Source organism: Ovis canadensis, chromosome 11 (genome assembly GCF_042477335.2).
Source record: "Ovis canadensis isolate MfBH-ARS-UI-01 breed Bighorn chromosome 11, ARS-UI_OviCan_v2, whole genome shotgun sequence".
NCBI classification, from domain to species: domain Eukaryota; kingdom Metazoa; phylum Chordata; class Mammalia; order Artiodactyla; family Bovidae; genus Ovis; species Ovis canadensis.
In genome coordinates, this window is record NC_091255.1 from 31269389 (window position 1) to 31292070 (window position 22682).

The 22682-nt window shown below is 53.1% G+C and overlaps 1 protein-coding gene across 6 annotated transcripts in view; it reads right to left on the reverse strand.

The window, feature by feature from the left end:
* Positions 1–404: 404 nt before the first annotated feature.
* The window catches only part of SLC43A2 (solute carrier family 43 member 2), a 40607-nt gene continuing 18329 nt past the window's right edge, over positions 405–22682 (reverse strand). For 4 of the 6 annotated variants that reach the window (XM_069603059.1, XM_069603057.1, XM_069603058.1 and 1 more), the window contains 9 exons: positions 14297–14389; positions 12574–12707; positions 12288–12490; positions 11773–11919; positions 8880–9018; positions 7107–7239; positions 4022–4095; positions 2695–2818; positions 405–2035 (listed from right to left, as the gene is read on the reverse strand). In XM_069603059.1, the coding sequence (XP_069459160.1) occupies positions 1874–2035; positions 2695–2818; positions 4022–4095; positions 7107–7239; positions 8880–9018; positions 11773–11919; positions 12288–12490; positions 12574–12707; positions 14297–14389 (1209 nt within the window). In that variant the 3' untranslated portion in view covers positions 405–1873. The remainder of the gene's footprint in view (positions 2036–2694; positions 2819–4021; positions 4096–7106; positions 7240–8879; positions 9019–11772; positions 11920–12287; positions 12491–12573; positions 12708–14296; positions 14390–22682) is intronic. The other 2 variants (XM_069603060.1, XM_069603062.1) reach the window with 1 other exon arrangement.

The window sequence follows — 22682 nt, forward strand, 5'->3', positions numbered from 1 at the left end:
CCACCCATTCCTCCCGCCACATCCTGCCCCTGCTGCCTTTGAGGCTGCGGCTTGTCTGGGGTCACCCTGCGTCCTGAACCCAGGAGGAACCCTCGGTGTGGCTGACTGGTGACAGGAAGCCTGAGCAGGGATGAAAGGGGGTCAGGATTAGCCTGTCTGGCTGGGATAAGCAGCAGAGGAGGCTATGACCACACTTCTAAGGTGTCTGCACAGGCTTGATGTGTTAGGGCTGGGGCAGGGGCGGAAGGTCTTTTCCTGCCCCACTGCCCCTCCCAAGACAGCAATCACACCCAGAGAGAGAAGGTACCGAGTCAGCAGCTGGGGACAACTGGGGCTCGTCAGTGGCAGAAAACTTTATCCTGCCTTTTCTTCTCAAGCTCAAAACAGGCACATGGAGTCATGAATTGATATGCTAGAAGGGGGCATCCCTTACCAGTAGGGAAATGGATTTATTGCTTTATAAAAAGAAGTCTGATAAAACTTAAAACAAATAACCTAAAAATCCACCCACCCCTCTCAGAACTCCCAGGAAGCCTCAGACACATTTCTGAGCGCAGTCAAGGTGGGTGGGTTGGTAAGCCAGGCCCGCCTGGCAGAGGAAAGGTGGCCTTGCCCGCGTAAACAGCTCCAGGGCCCCTGGGAGAGTCTGCCAGCAGGGGGCGCTGTGGCCCCGCAGCCTGGAACAAGCTTGGCCCTGAACGGGGCTGGCGCCAAGGCGCTGGGCTTGCCGGGGCCTGGCCAGCTGGGGGCAGCTCTGGGAGGACAAGTGTAGACACCCAGAGCCCACAACCTGCCACCACCCCCACACACAACTCCCATACAGAGCACATGCACACACAGCCCACACATCCACACCCCTAGGCCTCTCACAAATTCACCTCCCCACCCAGGCCTGGACCTCCAGGACTGTCAGCTGCAGCCTCACTTCCACCCCCCACAAAAACAGCTGTGTGTGTGTGTGTGTCTCTGTGTGTGTGTGTCTGTGTGTGTGTGTGTCTCTGTGTGTGTGTGTGTGTGTGTGTGTGTGAGATGCCCTATTGGTGCCCCCTTAATTCCCTTCTGGTCACAGCCTGGACAGAGGGTGGCAGTGGAGACATGCCCCCACTCAAGTCCTGAGGGGAGAGGGAAAGGACCGCTGCCCAGCCTTGTCCATGGTTCTCACGTGACCATCCAGCCCTCCAGACCCTTCCCAGGCTAACCTGGGGGTGGGCGGGGGACGGGGGGTGGGGGGGCACTTCCCCACAGGCCTCGAACAGGAGGACAGGCCATGGACAGGCCACAGGGGGCTGGAATCACAAAGGAGTTAGCACCAACAACAGGAAGCGGGTCCTTCCTTCCTCAGGCAGCTCAGACTGGCTGGGGGAGGAGTGAGGGGCCAGGCCGGGGGTGGGGGGGCTGTGCAGACAGTGCAAGCCTTTGTCCTCAGGCAGGTGTGGTCGGTGGACATGCAGCTGAGGGGCGGGAGGCGGGCAGTGGATGGCAGACCCCTCTGCTTTGGCTAGAGGCAGAATCTGGACACACTTCGGGGGAGAGGGTCTGCCAGCCCAGGGGGTCCTCCTGGCTCCTCCTGCAGGTACCACAGAGCCCTGAGGCTCAAGGGCCCCTCGAGGGTGGCAGAGTGAAGTCCAGAGCCTCCCTGCCTCCAGCAGGAGGAGAAGCGTCTGTCGAGGCCCTCTCCCATCCGTCTGTCCACCACAGAGCTCCGAGGCAGGACCAGGGCCCTGGGAGGGAGCGTGGACTCCAGCACAGTGGAGAACAGGATCCTGGGGTTGGGGGTGGGCGGGAGTGCGTGGAGGTCCTCTGGGGTGGGGATGAGGACACCTCAAGTCACTGAAGCGAGAGGGCGGGAGGCCGTGATCCGAGACGGCAGGCGCTACACAAAAGCCTCCCGGTTGGACGAGCCATTGAGCTTGAGGAAAAGCTTGTCGTCCTCTCTCTTCCGCTCCAGCTGCCTCTCCAGCTGGCGCCTGTAGCAGATGAGGTAGAGGGGGAGGCAGAAGCCCAGCATGCTCAGGACCAGCAGGCCCACGTTCACCTGGGGAGGCAGGGACGAGAGCGGCCGTCACGAGGGGCAGGGACCACAGCACGTGTGGGCTGCCGTCCTTGTGCAGCCAGACTCTTCCGATTGAGGCGAAGGTCACAGGAAAAACAAAGGAGGAGTTTCAGGAGGTCTGAGGGCCTGTCGTCCCACGTTCTGGCATCAGGATTCCCCAGTGGCCCACGGGCCACACTAACGTGCTGATCTGAAGGTCCAGGGGCGTGGTGGGACTGGGACAAGCTCCCAGCACCTGGATATGAATCCCAGCCTCTGGCAGGAGGGACAGGGACAGCAACTCAGTTCCATTTACCCCAAAGTCAGGTCCAGAAAGGACACTCTTGGGAATTCCCTAGCAGGTCCAGTGGTTAAGACTCTGAGGTTCCAATGCAGGAAGTGTGGCTTTGTATCCTTGGTTGGGGAACTAAGATTCCATATGCCACACAGCATAGCCAATATAAATTTTTTTTAAGAAATGGATAAAAAGGACTCTTCCCCTCTTGCTCCCCAGCCTATTCACAAGGGATCCCTGAACTGACCCTAACCAAAGTTCCAAACTGCCTGTCCTGGGGTTCTGGAACACGCTGTGATGCCTCCCAGCTCCCACTCAGCAGAGTAGAGTGGATGCCCATAACCCGGCGCCCCCCGACCCTTCTTACCCACAGAGGGTCTCCCTGGAGGGGACCCATCATAGCCAGAAACAGGGGCTGCTGCAGGAGAGCGAAGAGGGCGCTGATCAGGGACTGCAGGCCCGTGAGGCTGCCAAACTGTGTGGAGGGGTACCTGCCAGGACAGGAGAGAGCCTGTCACCGCAGGGGCCACTGTCCAGCTTCCCAGGTGCTCCTTGGCCTCAGCCTGGCCCCAGCTGCCGGTGCCCCCAGGCTGCAACTTGCGGTGTCAGAGGAGATGTGGGAACAGCTTCAGAGGACAGTCTAGTGTCCATCTTCGGACTGCTTCATGCTGAGCAGTTCCACACAGAGAATTTCCCTTTTGGACCAGCATGAAGGCCCTGGGGCCCACGGGTGTCTGGCTGAGCCGAGTGGACAACATGATTCCGCAGGAGTCTGTGGCTCGGGAACTAGGCCCAGGGAGCAGGTGGGAGGCTGGGCCGGGCTTGGCTGCACCTTCATCCAGAGGAGCATTGTATAATCACGGAAACAGCATCATAGCCCTCGGCTGACTCCCTCAGACTCTGCCAGGGTGGCCTCAACTTCCTCTAGGCCTTGGGGCGGGGAGGGTGGCGTAGGCAGGGGTGGAGCATGCAGACCTGGGATGACCCCCATGGGATGCTCTTGGGAGCGGGGAGAGAATGCTGGCATAGTCTCAGGACATTAGGCATCGTGGCTTAGCAAGGAATGGCTGCAAGAATGAGCCTGTCTTTAGTCAGAGAGAGACAGAGGATGGTGTTTGAGCTAAGCCCCAGCCTGAGGAAGAGGAACAACTATGGTTCCTTAGGTGTGTGTGGCCTCTTGGAAAAGGAGGCAGGTTTCATTTTAGCCAAGGCCTGAGAAAACTAGGGCAGACCAGCCCTCTGAGGCCCTGGGTGGGCTCTGTCAGGTACATTCGGGGCTCAATCACTTATGTCGCTGCTGCCACTGAAGGCCATGTGAAGGTCACCATTCTGGGGCACGCAGCCAGAACTCACCCCTGTGCTTCCCGTGAGCGGCCAGTGGCAGCCCCAGGACTCAGCTGAGCGGCAGCCCCTGAGGCTGTAACGATACGGAGCTGCACCCTGGCCGGGGGAACTGGCTTCGTGTTAAATGCCAAGGCTTGTGGGCACCCAACTGTCTGCCCACTGACCCGCTCCCATCGAGTACGGCCTTCTCCTGACACACCCCACAGAAACCCTAATATCTAAGGCAAGAGGAGGAACCTCAGGTGGACAAGATGGTCCCCTTCAAGCCCTCAGCCCCACCTGGAACCTCCCTCAGGTCATCAATCCCCTCACCCTCAGCCACCAGGCCACCTGCAGCCCCCAGGACTTACACGGCGGCGTATAAGCCCCCGACGGCCGAGTGGATGAATCCTCGCACGATTGTGTGCAGGATGAAGGAGAGGATCTGAGGTGGGAAGAGCAGAGTGTGAGCAGGAGGCATGGAGGGTCTCCCTTTGTCCCCCTGCCCCAGAGCTCCCAGGGTCCTGAGTGGTGGGAGTATTGGCACCCTGGAATCGGCCTGGCCAGCTCGCCACGGGCAGCTCCTGAATGCCAAAAATCCTGAGCCAATTGTTCAACACAGTCATTACTAACAATTCCATTGCATTAAAGGTACAATTTAATGACAACTGACCCTTGGACAATGTGGGGGATTAGGGATGCTGACCCTCTATGCAGCCACAAATCCACATTAAACTTATAGTCTGCCCTCTGTATCCATGGTTTCATATCCTCGGATTCAACCACCCATTCAACCATTCATACGGACCATGTGGTACGTATTTACTATTGAAAACAATCCAGGTATGAGTGGAACTGCACAGTCCAAACTTGTGTTGTTCAAGGATCAACTGCACACTGAAAACAAAGTTCGTGAATCTCAAAGCCCATCACATCTTAATTACTTTATTTTGTTGTACTATTACCTCTAGTCTGAAGGTTTTTTAAGTCTACTGTAGATACTGGGTTGGTTAGGGTTTTCCCCTGAACATCTTAAAGAAAAACTCTAACAAACTTTTTGGCCAGGTGGCACAGTGGTAAAGAATCCACCTGCCAATGCAGGAGATCCAAGAGACGTGAGTTCGATCCCTGGATTGGGTAGATCCCCTAGAAGACAAAATGGCAACCCACTCCAGTATTCTTGCCTGGGAGATTCCATGGACAGAAGAGCCTGGAGGGCTGTAGTCCATGGGGTCGCAAAAGTAGGATATGACCTAGCAACCGAGCACACATAACATATATATGACGGTGTGTTATCGTGTGTCTTTCCAACTCCACAGTGACGATGGACAATGCATTGTTTGAGACTAGCCATGATGAACGCACTTACACCATGGAAATTGCCAAACACGACAAACCAAGGCTCCCGCTACCCCACTCCCATCTAAAGTCTGCTATTAAGTGTATGTATGGACACGGCACTAGGTAGGAGGTCATCGATCATCACTCCCGCCTTTTCAGACCTGAGGGCCGTGCCCTGGTCTCCCAGCCTGGTCCTCCAGGCCCTACAGGCAGATGGCTGTCCCCCTCTCCTCTCACTCTGCTTTCCTAAGGAAAGGCCACTGTTGGCAGGCTGAGCAGGCCCTTGTTAACGATTCCTGAGAGCCACGAGCTGTCTGCTTTGCTGCCGGGACCCTTTGTTTGTTCTCTGCACACAGCCCTGTCATCAGGCGCAGTAGCCAAGCCTTATTTCCGGGAATGTGGGCGGCGGAGGCAAGGGGACTGCTCTCTGCGGCGCTGTGAGAGGGCTGTGCCCGAAAGCACACGCATCCCTTACAGGCTCCCGCTTTCCACCCCAAATGCCGTGCTGCCTCTTCACAACTTGTCTTTCAGTAAGAACTGGTTAAAACAAAAAGCAGATTGCGGTCCTCACTGACCACTGCCCCGTGACTGGACAAGATGGTCAGGGCAAGGGTCTGCCGGTCTTGCAGAGAGGGCCACCACCGCCAGGAGGCTGGGAAGGCAGCAGGGATGTGCCAGCACTCCCATCTGGAACCGGCATCAGTCTCTGGGGGTTTACGCCAGCTGCGTGCAGAGTTAGCACAAAGACACGACAGTACCCATGGGTGGTGCGCACCTGGTGTTCCCTGTATTTCTGCATGTGGCCACTTGTAGAAAGGAAGGGACTCTTGCTTTCCTCCTGGACTTGGTCCAAGATACCACCTGGACTCGGGTCACACCCATCTGGGAGCAATGCTGTCACTTGTATCCCTTCCTTCAAAGTTCAACTTGAGGACTGGAACTAGAACCCTTCTGTGGACCTAAGGGTGGAGCCAGGCAGGTAACGCAATCTGCCTTTCTTCAGCTCTCTGCCAAAAGTCAGGTTTCAAAAGCACTGGAAATCTTGTGTAAAGGAATTAAACTTTTGAACCGGGATACCAAGAGCTCATCATCAGAGGCTTTCTCCTGTGGCTGTCCTGAATCAGAAGAGCAAATGCTCCCACCAATGCCACAGACTGGCCAGACCTCTTAGGATGTCAGATCACAGCCGTTTAAGCAAAGGCAAAACAATTAGCTACACAAATACACCACGTGACTCCAGAAATGGTAAGATGATGGTATTCATGGTGTGTAAGATGCCCTAAGACCAAGAAGAATGATACACTTTCACAGGGAAGGGTCTACTGTGAAAGGAAATCTCAGTTCCATTTACAGCTTGCTCTTAGAACTGTGGTGCTGGAAAAGATTCTGGAGAGTCCCTTCGACTGCAAGGAGATCAAACCAGTCAATCCTAAAGGAAATCAACCCTGAATATTCATTGGAAGGACTGACGCTGAAGCTGAAGCTCCAATACCTTGGCCACCTGATGCCAAGAGCCAACTCATTTGAAAAGACCCTGATGCTGAGAAAGATTGAGGACAGGAGAAGGATGAGATGGTTGGATGGCATCACCAACTCAATGGACATGAGTTTAAGCAAACTCCGGGAGATAGTGAAAGACAGGGAAGCCTGGTGTGCTGCAATCCATGGGGTCACAGAGAGTCGGACATTACTTAGCAACTGAACAACAACTCAGCATTGCGCATAGAGCCTAGCAGATAGAAAGGAAAGGAAAGGAAAGTGAAGTCGCTCAGTCGTGTCCAACTCTTTGCGACCCCATGGACTGTAGTCTACCAGGCTCCTCTGTCCATGGGATTTTCCAGGCAATAGTACTGGAGTGGATTGCCATTTCCTTCTCCAGCAGATCTTCCCGACCCAGGGATGGAACCCAGGTCTCCTGCATTGTAGACAGACGCTTTACCGTCTGAGCCACCAGGGAAGTCAGCAGATAGAAGGCCCTTGGTAAACCAGGGTGGGCTGGTTGATCGGTTTTTCTGGTTGGATTAAATGAATGAAAGGTCACTGTTCTCTTTGCTAATGGCTCCCCCATGAGACATCAGACCCTCTCTCACGCATCATCCCATCCCCCACACCCACCTGGAGAGGCAGGTTGGGAATGAGGCAGGTCACCCCGAAACCCACGAGCAGCAGGTTGGTGAAGGCGAAGGCCCGCATGGCGTTGGTGATCTTCTGGATCTGCCGGTCCCGCTTCTTCTTCTTCTTCTCACCTCTGTAGGGGCACAGGGCATGGAACACAGGAGCTGGGGTGGGGTGGGGTGGGGGGCCCCTGGGGTGGGGTGGGGGGCGGGTGCCCCTGGAGAATAGACTCTCCCAGGAAGTCAGGCCCAGGGAGTCACAGCTTGTGGACAATGCAAGACTTAGACACCACCACCAAGCGAGTGCTAGCTGGGGACTGTGGGGGCTAGACCATCACGAGGGACACTCCCCACAGCTACCCTCTGAACTGAGCACGGAGTGTGAACCTTAGTGGAGAGGCTGGACATGAGAAGATGGGCATCAGTACCCTGCATTGGAAGGACTGATGCTGAAGCTGAAATTCCAATACTTTGGCCACCTGAAGCGAAGAGCTGACTCATTTGAAAAGACCCTGATACCGGGAAAGATTGAAGGCAGGAGGAGAAGGGGATGACAGAGGATGAGATGGTTGGATGGCATCACTGACTTGATGGACCTGAGTTTAGGTAAACTCTGGGAGTTGGTCATGGACAGAGAGGCCTGGCGTGCTGTAATTCATGGGGTCACAAAGAGTCGGACACAACTGAGTGACTGAACTGAACTGAACCCTGCATTATTTCAGTGAAGACTGAGGTCAGATCCCCAATGATGGGGAGGGAGGAGGAGAAGGCACCCAGGTCAGGATGTGGCAGAGCCTCCTTCACTGTTGGCTCCAGCTTCACCCAAATCCTGCAGGGAGCTGATGCTAAGCCAGAGAATAAGCCAAATAAGGGAGCAAGTGGGTTTCCCCTTGAGGGGCAGGGAGGAGGGAAGAAGAAATGAGCATGTGGCAGATGGAACTGGAATGGGCATCAACCGCTTTCTGGCTGTAGGACCTGACCTAGATAACAGAGCATCTCTGTAATTATCTCCCTGTGAATTCACTACTACTGATTCGAGTCTCACCACCCACACAGATGCCCCACGGACAACTGCACGACATCCAAGGGCTCAGAGATATGCAGGGAGGCCCAGACCCACCACTTTCTCCCTGTGTGACCTCAGGTGAGCCACTCCAACGCCTAGTTTCAGTTCCCTCATCTGTAAAACGGGTATAACTCATCAAGGTGTTGTGAGGCTTCCCTGAGAGATTGTGCATTAAGTGCTTGGCACGGGGCCCGATACAATCAAGAGTAGCTTATTATATTAAGGTGGAGTCAGAGAAGACACCATTTAACTCATCCTCTGATCTTACAGCCCAACCCTTCTATAAAGAAAGGGCTCCGGTTCCTCGTTTAATTCTCACAGTCATGAACAAATCTATTAACACGTCGTAAGGTTATACCTGTTTACGACTCACACCCAGTGAAGCAGGCCTTGCAGGCAAACGGACCCTCTAAGGCTCTCTGCCCTTGTGCTAATTGTGCTGAGGATCTGAGTGTGGTCCTAAAGCCAGGTGTTTGGTAGTTACTGATCTGGTTTCTCTCCTCTCTTCTAGCTCGGCGCTTCCCAAACTGTTATGTACAAAAGGCTGTTTCAGATAGAAGCGACAGACCAGTATGCAGAGTAGCTTTGAGCAAGGCCCCTTCTCACCTCTCCTGCGGACTTTACAACCCAATGTCCCACCCACCCTAGAGCTGCCTAACACCCGCCTGCTCCCTCTGGGGACACGAGGCACGGGTTCGGCCTACGCACTGGTTGGCGTCTTTCTCCTCGGGCTCCTCGGAGGCATCCTCACACTCCTTCAGCCTCCAATCCATGATGTAGCCAATGACAGGGGCGGTGAGCAGGCAGAGCAGCTGGAGAACCCCGAAGATGGAGGTGTAGAGGCTCACTGAGGGGACAGAAGGGCCGGGTCACGGAGTGGGGTCGGGGGGCTGCCTGCTGAGGCCTGGGGAGGGGGCCGGGCAGAGTCTATGACCCCACAAGCCCTGCTGGTTTCTTTTCCCCAGAACGCCCCCCACCCCACCCGTGGCACCGTGAGTCACGATGGGAGACAACCTCTGAAATCAAAGTCTGAGCAAGGGGCAGGACACCCTATTCTTTCCTCTGAATCCCTCGCCTATTTCCAAGAAACAGCTACCAAAGTCCAGTATGTCACAGTGACCTTCCCTAGAAGCTCCAGGAGGTCTCTGTGACTCTAGGAACCACAAGATTACCGAGGCCCAGGACAGAGCGAGGTTTCGTGTGCCAACAGCCTCGTGTGTCAGTGTCCTGCCCCTCGAAACACACTGAGAAGGCACCAAAGGGCTCCGGCCTTCAGAGAGCCTGAAAATCACGATGAGACTTCTCATCAGAAGCTGAAGGCTGGCTGCGCCAACCCCACCCGCAGCTCTGGCTGGGGGGGAACGTGCAGAGTGCAGGGGGCCGTCTGGAGTTCAAGGACAGGTGCTTCTCAGTCGGGCAGGCTCTGGCCAGGAGCGGGCGTCCTGTGTTCCCTGACGACCCCCTCCCCCCCGGACCTCACGGGCTTACCGGTAGCCATCACTGCACCAAGAAAGCAAAAGTGACAAAGCAGAGAGGAGCGGGGTTAGCAGCAGCAATGTCAAAGGCTGTTACAGAGAGAGGGCTGCGGGGGCGGCATGCTCTGGGCCCAGCACCCACACCACTTCCCACGGAGCCCTGACTCTCAGAGTGCCCCACACGGGTGTCTGCTGGCGGTTTCCTGCCTGCTGGGGCCTCGTCACAGATGGGCTGTGAATCAGGCCTGCAGCACTTGTGGGGGGACCGCGATGGGGAAGTGGCAGGGGTGTAGAAGACCCAGCAGAACGAGGGCCGAGAATCCACCCCACACCCAGCCTGAGTGTCTGACCAGCCAGTGCCGCAGCCCCCTGATCCTGACGTCCAGATGTCCGTGTGTGTGTGTATGTGTGTGTGTGAGCTCTCAGGCGCAAGTGCTCAGAGGAGCAGGATGGGGAAAACCAATGCCCTGTCAGCTGCGGACCGAATTTCCTGGCCCAACTTCCTCTACTTCTTGAAACTGACTTTTGAAAGAGGGAAACAGAAGGGGGAAAAAAAAATGCCTCTTGGGCAGCAAAAGATTTCTCAGAGAAAGCAAAAGAGAAGGCCATGACTCAGCAGGAGCAGGGAGATTTGCCGTCCAAGGGCCAGTAAGGGGCTTTTCTCTGTACTCATCAGGGTCTCTGCCTGTCTGGGCCTCAGGGTTTGTAATAAAGGGCCTTTAGACAGGCTAGATCAGCTCTCCCCAAAGTACGGTGGACAGATTTTAATGAATGTTACATAATAAAAGGGTTCCTGCGGTTGAAATTCAGGGGATTATCATTGAATGAAATGAAGCTAAACAGGTTATTTTTTTTTCCCCCATCTTCGTGTTTGCTATGAATTTCTGCAAGGGCACATAATAGGGTTTTTCCATGTTGCTTCATGTCCGAACACCCATTTTCAGAATAGACCCTGCATTGTCTGTGTCCCTTAGTCTCCTTCCCTTTTTGCTATAGCTGAGTTTCTTGTCCTCTTTAAAAACATACAGGACTTCCCTGGTGGTTCAGTGGTAATGAACCCATCTGCCAACACAGGGCAAAAGGGTTTGAACCCTGGCCAGGGAAGATTCCACATGCCACAGAGCAATGAAGTCCATGTGCCACAACCACTGAGTCTGCGCTCTAGAGGCCATGCTCCACAGCAAGAGAGACCACCACAGTGAGAAGCTCCTGCACTGCAGGGAAGAGCAGCCACCGCTTGCCACAACTAGAGAAAATCCTCGTACAGCAGCGAAGACCTAGTGCAGCCAAAAAATAAATTTAAAAAGAAAAACAACAACAACAACTAAAACCCTCACATGGCCTGGCATATCTTCCCGTGGAGAAAAACAATTAAACCAACTCCAAAAGTTGCACACCAATGAGACTGCCAATAAAAAGGATTTACCCAATGTGTTTGTCCTGATTTCGCATGACTAAAGCTGACTCAGCTCAGGCCCTGAGGAAGTACGGACTTTCTTTGCAGAATCAAAACCTCTAATCAGCTTGTGTGTTCTTTTGGGAAAGTGGGCAGGTGGGTTATCAGTTCTGTTTACCAGAAGTAACAAGCCTGGACTGGATTACATAAGAGGAAGGCTCCACCTGGCCTCGCTTCCCAATTCAGGGCACAGTTCCCAGGAGACCCCGTGTCCAGCCACAGCGGCCCGGCCCCCACCCCAGCCTCTCCACGCGCTACCCCTGCGGTTTCCCAGAGGATTCTTGGCGTTGGGTTTGACAGATTGTCTTTCAACAAGCTCTCAGGTGGAGTACCGTGTTCTGTGCAGTGTCTCCTCTTATAAACACACACGTCAACCGTCCCCCTCAGGCAACGAAAAACACACCCCACACCCCAAACACACATAGTTATTTCAGTCCTCTCCTCCCTCCTAAACCGGGAAACTCTGGCGGGGACGTGAAAGAACAGTCGGGCCCGGCTGTGGTGAAACGGCTCTGACGCACCATCAGGCCCTTGGATTCTGCCATCTCACCGCCCCGCTGGCCTAGCCTAGCCCCACAGCCTCTGGCTGGCCAGGTGGTGGACTTGACCTTGGGCGGGTGGAAGTGAGCACCGCGCGTAGGCTGTGCCCCAGGGCTCGGGAGCCACCTACCTACGGCCTGGTCTCCGCTGACCAGGAACTGGAGGATGCTGTTCATGGCACCCATGTAGAAGATGAGGCGCAGCTGTGTGACACACATGGTGACCAGGCTGAGCAGCAGGATGGGGCTGAACACGCTGTGCATGAACGAGGGGGCTGCTGCGGGGAGAACCGGGGGCTCAGGGAGAACCAGCGGCACCCCCAGGGCCCACGGCCCACCTACCATCCAGGGCACACCGCGCACCAGATGAGGCCAGCGGCTGGGTGCAGGAGTCGGGTCACCCAGCTGTACAAAACAAGCTGGGTGAATCCCTCACCCTCTCTGAGCTTAGGCTATAAGGCAGGGTAGGTGGTGCCGCCTGCCCTTGTGGGATGACATGGGGATGAAGGGAGGCGGTACCTACAGAGCCCTCAGGGGGTGCTGGACCCCATCGGGGTCCCCATCTGGACTGGACGCCCCCTTGTCTCTGGGCTGTTGATGGCTCAGGGCAGGCTTGGGAGGTGAGGGGCCGCGTGCGGGGGGGTACCTGTGGCATCAGGCTGGCACTTGAGCTCCAGGTCGACGGTGGACAGGCACAGCTGGCGGCCTTCCTGCAGGGCTGCCTGCTCCTTGGTGCTCCGCATGGAGCTGCCCACGCTAAGGCGGCGCCCCACTGTGGTTACCTGCTTGTAGAACTGCTTCCCTGTGATCTTGTGGTCAAAGCCCAGCCAGCTGAACTTGATCTTCACCCTGGAGCCCACGGGAGAGTGTCTGTCACGCTGCCCACGGCCCTGGCCGGCGCGGGAGTAGGGGCAGACCGCAGGTCCACTTACGTGTAGTCCATGTCCTCTGGCCCCGGGAAGGGTTCCAGGGGCCAATTAAAGAAGCAGTTGAGGAAAACCAGCCCGGAGCAGCCAGCCCAGACCACGAGGATGACGATGAAGGAGGCACCGAAGTCATAGATGACCTGAGAGGCACAAGGGGGCAGGGGTCGGAGTCAGGGTGGGGCAGAGTTAGCAAAGAAAAGCCGGAGTGGGCAGGGGGCAGCTGGCAGTCCTGGCCTCCCTGTGCTGAGCCTTGAGGCAGAGGCGTGGCCCCTCAGGCTGGATGTTCGGTCACCAGGCACCTGCATTTCAATCATCTCTACTCGCCCTGGACCAAACGCCTGCAGCTTGGACCAAACGTCACCTCCTTGTAGAGGCCTTCCCGAACTGCCCATCACTGTCACAGCACCGGCTCACAGTGAACAGCCCTGGCTGAGATTTTTTGACTTATGATTCATTTCTTCATCCATTATTAGTCCAGCTCCCTGAAGATAGGAATCTCTAGACTTGTCCACTGATATTTCTCTGGCACCTTGAAGCATATACATCAGTTCAGTTCAGTTCAGTCGCTCAGTTGTGTCCGACTCTTTGCAACCCCATGAATCGCAGCACGCCAGGCCTCCCTGTCCATCACCATCTCCCGGAGTTCACTCAGACTCACGTCCATTGGGTCAGTGATGCCATCTGCCATCCAGCCACATGGTAGGTGCCAAAAATATACTCAAGGAATGAACAGTTGAATGGCTCACTTTGCTCTTCTGTGAAATGGGTGTGACACGGGCACGTACCTTCTTGGTGCTGAGGGGCAATTCAGCAGGTGTGACCCCAGTAGAGGGCCCAGTACAGGGCCTGTTAGGTGGGAAGCCTGCCAGACTGTTATTGCAATTTTTGCCATTTATTTCCAGCCCAAGGGTCCCCAGGGCAGTGGCAGACAGCTGCCCAGCTCCTCAGGGAGGGGACCAGCAGTCAGACACTGAGATGAGGAGGAGGAGGAACCTGAGGGCTCCTCCACACTCCAGGAACTTGAGGATCCCTAACATCCAGAGACGGTGGCCCCTGCCTCTCCGGACACCTCGATGCCCGGGTGGCCGGCCCGTGTCTATGACTCCTCCTCCTGCTCTGTGGCCTCTTCCCCTTGGACCTCAGGAAAGGGGATTTATTGGAGCTGGGGCCACCACAGAGAAAAGCTGGTTCTGAAGCCCTTTCAGGAGCAACAGGATTTAGAGCAGGAACCAAGACTGATGAGCAGTGAGATGCTTGCTTCATCCTGACCCCGTGTGACTTCCACGGGCTCAGAATCCTGCCTGGGAGGGAAACAGCTGAACCAACTTGGCTGTGAGGAGCGCTCTGGCAGTGGGGAGCAACAGCCCAATGACAACAGACCTGGGGGCAGGGTGGAGAGGGGACTGGAGCTGGATTCAGGATGGGGGACACTCTCTCACCCCCTTTCTTTCCCCCTAGCCCTGAAATGCAAAGGCAGCCTGCAGCCACACCTTGCAGAGATATGCTTGACTTTACCATCCCTACTCTAACGCCTCCACCCCCACCCCACCCCACCCCACCCCTGGCCCAGCAGGTCTCTTTTCTTACTCCCAGAGGTGCCCAGGTGCATCCTCCCAGGTGCGGGTGGGGGGAAGGGCAGGCACTAGCGCCCACAGTGACTTCCCCCTTCAGGGAGGGCAGAAGGAGTCTCGGGAGAGGCCTCTGCTCAGACACCAGCACACACCCTCACCTTGACTCCTGGGAAGGTGACCGCCGAGGAGGCATAGGATCCAATCATCAGGGCAATAAATGTGGACCGAAGGTCACCAAACATGTTGGGCAGCTGAAAGACAAGAAGCAAGGGAAGCTTCTGCTGAAAGAGGGACAGACAGGGAGGGTGAAGGAGGAAGGGAAGAGAGCATGAGGGCATCCTTGGGCACCTCGTCTTCTCGGCTCTCCTCCCTGTGTAATTCACGAGGCATCAGTCCAGGGATAATCACTGCTAATTGCAAGTTTTTTCTTCCCGGACTGAGGGTGATAAAGGAAGAAGGGTAGAGTAATGCAGAATTCAGACTCTTCACGTGCAGACAGGACTTCCTGGCTGGCAAGCGACCCCTTTCTCTGCTCTGGCACAGGCCAGGGCCTTTGGGCTCTGCAGAGTTACAAGGAGATGCCATTGAGTAAGGCAACCCTCAAAGGGAGCAAGTCTGTTAAAAATAAGAATCTATTTGAGGATGCAAGCATAATTTTATAAATAAAAATATCAGTATTCCAGAACAACCAGATGTCAGCAAAAGCTGCTTTTGATTTTGAGAAGAGTAGGTCTCTGGAAGGTGCCAATCAGAATTCTACAGTCTCTGGGGTGGATGAGGCGACTGGCCTGGGAGTCCTGCTTCTCAATTTCTAGGTTCAAGGAGGGCTTTCTCTTCCCACCTAGAAAGATCAATGACAAGAAAAGCTCAGGCTTTCTTTGCCATGAGGCCACTCTTCCCATCTCACAGGAGCTTGTTCTGGGCCCATTCGACATGACTGCGAAGCTAAAACCCTCAGTGGATTCCATCAAATTTAGGCATGGTAAACTATGACAACGAGGTCATGGATTCTGACAGGCATGGGGAGAAGCGCATCCTCCCCTAACTGCAGCCTCCTGTGCTCTCGCTAACCTCAGGGGGAGCTCACACCACTTGCTCTGAAGGTTCTCCATCCACACCCACACAGTCCCTGGCACTGAGACTCACTCTCTGGATCTGCCAACCTGTTTTATTGAACTCAGGCTGCTTATACGGACCTAAACTACGTCCCCCTCCGCCAAGATGTCTGGAATCATTTTGGGGTTTTATCAAACATGTACCACATGATGGCTGCCTGCAAGTTAATCCATTTGCTGAACACAAGCAGTGTGAATGTATTTACCTACCTGCCCCTCATCATTTCTGCCTGTTTTGACCACAATTAAAAGTGAAAAAGGGACATCATCCAAGTGAAAAATGTTTGCGCTTCAAAGGACACCATCAAGAAAATGAAAAGATGATAAGACAAAGGGAGAAAATTTTTATGAATCATGTATTGGATAGGGCACTCCTATCTGCAATATATAAATAACTCTGACAACTCAGTAATTTTAAAAAAAAATCATTTTTAAAATGGGCAAACAGACATTTCTGAATAGATGTTTCTCCAAAGAAGATATACAAATAGCCAATAACCATTATGAAAAGATACTTAGTATCATTAATCGTAGGGAAATGCCAATCAAATCACAATGAGATGCTGCTTCATACCCCCTGTGCATGCTAAGTGGCTATAATAATAATTTTTTAAAAAAGAAAACAGAACACAACAAATGTTGGTGCTGATATAGAATAACTGGAACCCTCCTACACTACCGGTGAGAATGTTAAATGGTGCAGTCACTTTGCAAAACCGTCTGGAAGCTCCTCATTTAAACACAGAGCTACCATATGACCCAGACATTTCACTCCTAGGTATATACACAAGAGGAATAAAAACATATGTTCACACAAAAACATGTATGTACACGAATGTTTACAGCAGCATTCTTTATAATATACAAAAAGTGGGAACAACCTTCATGCCCATCAATGGAAGACTAGATAAGCAAACTGTGGAAGATGCACACAAGGGAATATTACACAGCCACAGAAAGGGATGAAGAACTCATACATGCTACAACAGGAATCAACTCTGCAAAATTATGCTGAGGGAAAGACACCAGTCACAAAAGACCATGTAACTGTATGATCCCATTCATGTGAAATGTCTGGAACAGGCAAATCCCTGGAGACAGAGACTAGATGAGAGGTTGCCTAGGGCTGGGGTAGAAGAAGCTGGGAGGGACAGGGAGGAAATGCTAATGGTCCAGAACTGTGATTGGGGTGATATGATTAATTCTGGTGATGACTGTGTAACTCTATAAATACACTAAAATCCATTGAATTATATAGTTCAGGTGAATTGTATGGTGTGCGGATTATGTCTCAGTGTCATCGTTAAAGAAAAAAAAAAACATGAGTAAGAGACTTGAGATGTTTTGGGATCCCAGGATTAAAAAGGAGCATGAATAAATCCATAGTGTGTGGCCAAGAAAGCCATCTTGTGGCATGAGGCTAGGTTGCCTCTCCAGCTTCGCCACACACAGAGTTCTTCCAGCCCCCTCTGCCCACTCAGGCTTCTCAGAGAGGGTCGGATGGAGACAAGGAGCATGTGGAAACTTCCCCAGCAGGAGAGAGAGGAAAAGGTGACATGCTCATAGCCACCCAAGCACACTTAGGTGAGCATGAAAGGTGCCCAATTTCACTTTTTTGCAGACCTGCCTCCCAGGTATGCTGTGGTTCAGAGGACACCCCTCGGATCCTGGGCTCACGTATTTGGGCTGCGCCTCACTGGCTATTCCACCAAGGCAGCTTCAGGCATCTCCAGGCCCATATCTGCCCCAGGGAGAATCCAAAGATTATCTTTGCTTGTATGGAAGAAGGAAACTGTTCCAGCCTGGAATGCATGTGAAGAAAGAAGGGATCAAAGATGGCTTAGAGGGATTTCCCTATCAGTACAGTGGTTAAGACTCTGTGCTTTCAATGCAGGGGAAAGTGAAAGTGAAGTTGCTCAGTCGTGTTCGACTCTTTGCGACCCCATGGGCTGTAGCCTACCAGGCTTCTCTGTCCATGGGATTTTCCAGGCAATAGTCCTGGAGTGGATTGCCATTTCCTTCTCCAGGGGATCTTCCCAACCCAGGGATCGAACCCGGGTCTCCTGCACTGTAGACAGACGCTTTACCATCTGAGCCACCAGGGAAGTACTCAATGCAGGGGGCATGGGTTCAATCCCTGATCGGGAAATTAAGATCCCATATGCAGGGCAGTACGGCCAAAGAAACAAAGCACAAAACAACAGCAACAACAAAAAAGAGCGCTTAGAACCCAATCAGAAAAGCAGACGGAGGACAAAAGCCACTCAGCACAGCCAAGCCAGGAAACGCTTCTGTCGTGGTAGTCACCCTTGGGTGCAAAGAGTGTTCCCACCTTTTTGACAGGGCAAGGCGATACTTCTGAAAAGCAGACAGTTTGCTCACCAGCCCTTTTTCTTCTACCCTAACCCAAGCTACAGGCCAACGAAACCACAGAGCCTGGGGCTAGTGGGCAACTCTGACCTCATTTCCTGGAGTCTGCTCCCCAGACTGCATCTGGGACAGGCAAGAATAGGAAGCTGGGAGAGGGTTCTGACTTTCCATCTGACCCTGGATGAGATCCTTGCCCTCATGTCTGGACAAGGGCAGTAGCCTCCCAGCTGCCCTCCTGGCTTCTCTGCCTCTCCCTGACTGGAACATTCTTTACAACACCCTGAAAATCCTCCCCCTCCTTAATATGTTCTTTTGGTAAGCATTTGGTATACATTCCCAGGGCCTCCCAGCTGCCCTCCTGGCTTCTCTGCCTCTCCCTGACTGGAACATTCTTTACAACACCCTGAAAATCCTCCCCCTCCTTAATATGCTCTTTTGGTAAGCATTTGGTATACATTTCCAGGGTGTACAGAGCCTCAGGGCAAACCATACTATACAGCCTCCTCAGGAATGTGTACATCTTATACTTTACCTTACAGTTATTTTTTGCTGATTAGGAAAGCAATATATGTTCATTGTAAAATATCTAGAACAAAGTACACATGAAAAATGAAATAAAAATTCCCCTTGAGGGAAAAAGAATTCCCCTGATATAGCCACATTATCATTTTGATGTAATTGCCTTCAATCATTTTCCTATAAATACCTATAATTTTTAACCAAACGAATCAGATACTGCATATTATTTTTAAAACTTTTTATTTTTTTATTTTGTATATTATAAATACCTCCTAATTTATTCTTGTATTCATCTTTAACATAATTTGTAACAACTGCCTGGTATTTCCTTTTCTGAATGGTCTATAATTTATGCAACCATTTCTCTGATGTTCTCAGATCCTTTTCAATTTTTATCCTAAATAACATTTTATAATGAACATGCTTGAAGATAAACATACATGCAAATAGCTATTATTTCCCTAAGGTAAATTCCCAAAAGTAGAATCATTTGGCAAAAGGGAATCCATGTTTTTAAGTTTTTTTGTGATACTCTGTGACAAACTACCTTCCAGAAAACTTACACCAATTGGAATTGAAAAAACTTACATTTACTGATTGCTAATGACTTTGAACATTTTTTTCTACAGTTTTTAAAATCAGTCAGTTACATTCCTCATTTGTCCTTCCTAAGAGGATGTTAATTCGTTCATAGTAATTTGGTATAGGCTCTTTATACATTAAAGACCTTCACAGGTTGTTCCCATACTGTTAGGTACGTTTTCCCAGTTTGTCCTTTAATGTCATAATTGATGGTAGGGTTTTTCTGGCCAATCTAAAAGTTTAAATGGGTAGTCAAGTATTTCAGCTTTTAGTGACTACCTAACATTCGTGTCAGGGTTTCCCTGGTGGCTCAGTGGTAAAGAATCCGCCTGCCAATGCAGGAGACAGGTTTGATACCTGAGTCGGGAAGATCCCCTGGAGAGGGCAATGGCAAACCCCACTTAAGTACTCTTGCTTGGGAAGTCCCATGAGCAGAGCAGCCTAGCAGGCTGCAGTCCACGGGGTTGCAAAAGAATTGGACATGACTTAGAGACTAAACAACAACATGCGTGTCAGATGAAATTTCTCTGAAAACAGTATCAAGGATGACCTTGACCAGTGAAAGCTAAGGCATAAACATCCTGGCAGTGGTCAGTGTGTGGTCTCAAAACAGCAAACACAGGCGAAGAGAAGTTTACCCTGGGGGCACTAATTATTTTTCAAATGTTAACACTAATTGTGTTTTATCCTTTAAGCCACTTCCTTCCCTTCCTCCCAAAGCTGTCATGCCTGCTAGAGGAAATTTCCCCCATTTACTTTGCCCAGGAGCAGCTTGATCAGAGGATTCTTCCTTATTATTAAGTTATAATATATGACAGCATACATGGTTATGTTAATGTACTGAATAATATAGTAGCATTGTTACTATAACAGAAACTATTATTATCCTAAAAACCCTCATAACATCCTCACCAAGAAAGTGTCACTCATTACCCTCACTTAATGGTTCCAAGACTTTAGGATTAGAAAAGTCAAGGGGACTTCCCTGGTGGTCCAGCAGTTTAAGAGTCTGCCTGCCAACGCAGGGTACACAGGTTCGATCTCTGATTCAGGAAGATCCCACATGCCGTGGGGCGACTAAGCCTGTGTGTGCCCCAACGACTGAGCCTGTCCTAGAGACCATGCTCCGCAACAAAAGAAGCCACTGCAAGTGTGGGCCCCGCCCGCCGCAACTAGACAAAGCCTGCACACAGCAACGAAGGCCCAGCGCCGCCAAAAATATAAAAGTTCTTCAAAAAAAACAGTCAAGGGATCCTTAAGCTGGTAAGGGCCAAAACTAGAACTCAAAGCAGGTCAAGTTGATGTGCACAGCCACTGGGCTACTCTGTCTCCTGGAAAACACACATGTGGCCCCTGAAGGGTCCACACTCGATTTGGAGGATCAAGACAATTATCCTTACCTCTCATGCCTCTCTCTGCTCCTTATTAAGCACTCTGTTTGCTCTCCCCACTAGAGATTTCTTACATCCTTTCCAAAGCTCCTTTTAGACCTACCTGCCTCCTCCCTCCCCGAACTCCCCAGGCGACCTCCCCACAGTCCAGGGCAGCACTGTCAGGGGGACCTGCCCTTGGCTGCGGACTCTCCTTTCATCTTGTCTGGGTCTCCTCCCCGCCCTGGCCTCCACCTCCCCCTCCTCCCTCCCTCCTTCTGCCTCTGCCCGACCTCAACTGCACATAATGGCCACTCAGAAGCCCTGGTGATGGAGTGAGTGATGGCTGAGGACTGAGCAGAGTGCCTAGTGCCGGCTGGAAGGCCGGGCGGAGGGGGAAGAACCATGACTCCTGCCAAGTAGGAAGCTGCAGCTGAGCTGCAAAGACAGATGCTAGGAAAACACTCAGCAGGGCGGTTTCCTGACCCTGGCTTCCCAACTGCTCTCGCAGGTTGGGTGTGGGGGAAGTGCGCCGGCCCCCTCCCTGGCTCTGGGGGGCTTCCCACCACCACCGCCATTAATGCTGTTGCTGCCCCGGGGTAGGAGGGGGCCTGGAGTGGGCTCAGCCAGGCAGAACCCGTCCTCCGAATGCCATCCCCGCGCGAGCCAGTGGTGACTCATTCGCTCAGCCCCTGGGCTGCACTGTAAACAGGCCCTGGCTCTGTGACCTTCCCAGAGGGGAAAACAGCAGCTGCAGACGGCCCCTCCCCTGGAGTGCTGGCCTCCCAGCCGGCTACTGGCCGAGAATCGCCAGAAGCCCAGGCTCCAGCACAGTGAGGATGGGCAGCCCTCCTCAGAGGACCTTCTTTAAGATGTCTCTCTTCCCAGGAGCCCCCAAGACAGGCCTGGGGCTTGCTGGCAGGCAGGGACAGAAGAAGCACCTGGCACCCTCTTTCCAAATCAGTGATCTTCGGAGCCCACCAGCTAGGGGGGCTCACCCTGGCTTTTGGGGAGATGCCATGGGCCATCCAGGGTCAGGGTGGGGGGCTGGCATTTGGGCCCTCAGGCCCCTTTCAAAGGTGACCCTTGTCCTCAAGTGGCTGCTGCACACACCCAAGAGCCCTGTGCAACCTGAACAGGCCAGGATCCAGGTACCAGTCTGGACAAGTGGACTCAGCATAGCTGGGCTCTTTTCTAACCCTTCACGACCGGCAGCTCCAAGCACACGCTGCCAGGTAAAAGTCCTTGTGGTCACCTTTCCGCTTCACTGCTGAAGGGGTGGGGAGGAGGGGCCCCACTTCCTCAGCCACTTCGTTCACTTTCCCAGCCAGGTCCAGCCCTTCCGAGGCCCCCACTACACGTTCAGTCCACCCCTGAATGAGTCACGTGCTAGGGCAACTTCACGGGGTGGAAACCCTCTGATGAGTGGATTTTTCCCAGGCCAGTGGTGATGGACCGATGGCTTTGGGCTCTCAGAGCACACAACCAGAAACCCAGAGGCAGAGCTGGCTGGGGGCAGCAGGTGAATCCTGCTTACCTGGCACATGGGGCACATGGGATGCCATGGGGACCCTCTCCTGGGCATAGAAACAGGTCACCCGAGCAGGAATGCTAAACTCCACACACACCCCTGGAGGGGGCCATCTGTTTCACTGCTATATCCCGAATCCTCTCCCTCCCCTCCTCCCAGGTGTTCGAAGACGGACATTTACTCTGTTCACTTCAAACTCAGATCCCAACTCCCGTGGGATCATTTCTTCCTCAGGCTCCACGTAAGACTCCCATGAGTCAGACAGGGAAAGCCCACAGAGAAATTTTTTCATTAAGGAGCCTGGCAGCACTTTGCAATCACTTTTCTGGGAGGGTTTCAGCTCAGAACTCCCCGTCCCACCCACGCTGACAGGGGTCAGAGTAATGAAGTGGAAAAGACATGTTCACAATGTTGGCGGCATCCACTCCCATCTCTAAGCAACCCCGGCCCCAGATCGCTGGGTGGTGGCCCCCAGACGCCACCTCAGCCGCCGGCCGCTGTTTTCCTCCAGCCGCTGGAGCGAGTTAAAGACTTGAACAAACGCAAGGCAGTGAGCAAACAGAGCTAAGTGTGCTGTCCAGATGCCCAAGAGGAGGCTGAGGCTTGGCACCCTGGGGTAGGTCCTGACCCCTGGTGACCTGCTCCCTCCTCCTCTGAGGGTGTCACATCGCCCAGGACCCTCTGAGGCAGGGACCTGGGAAAGCCAGCCCACCTGGCAGGAGGTCTAGCCTCTGCTCATGGGGGCAGGATCACCCATGGGTACACACACCTCTCTGGCTCTGGAAAGGGGTCTACAGGCCAGTGGGGAAAAGGTATTCTGTGAAGTTAAGGCCCCTTCGCTAGCACCAATGGGGATAGCAGTTCACAGTCCCTGGTCATCCTTACTTATACCACAACCCCTTGAGACTCAGAAAGTCCCCCAGTTAAGGTTTCCCTGGCAACACAACCCCCCTCCCCCCAGATTCCTAGGTTGTCACTGAGTCCCAAAGCTGTTGATTTAGGAAGCTCCTAAAGGTGACCCTGAAGACTCCTTTGTCCCCCAAATGAGAGCACGGCT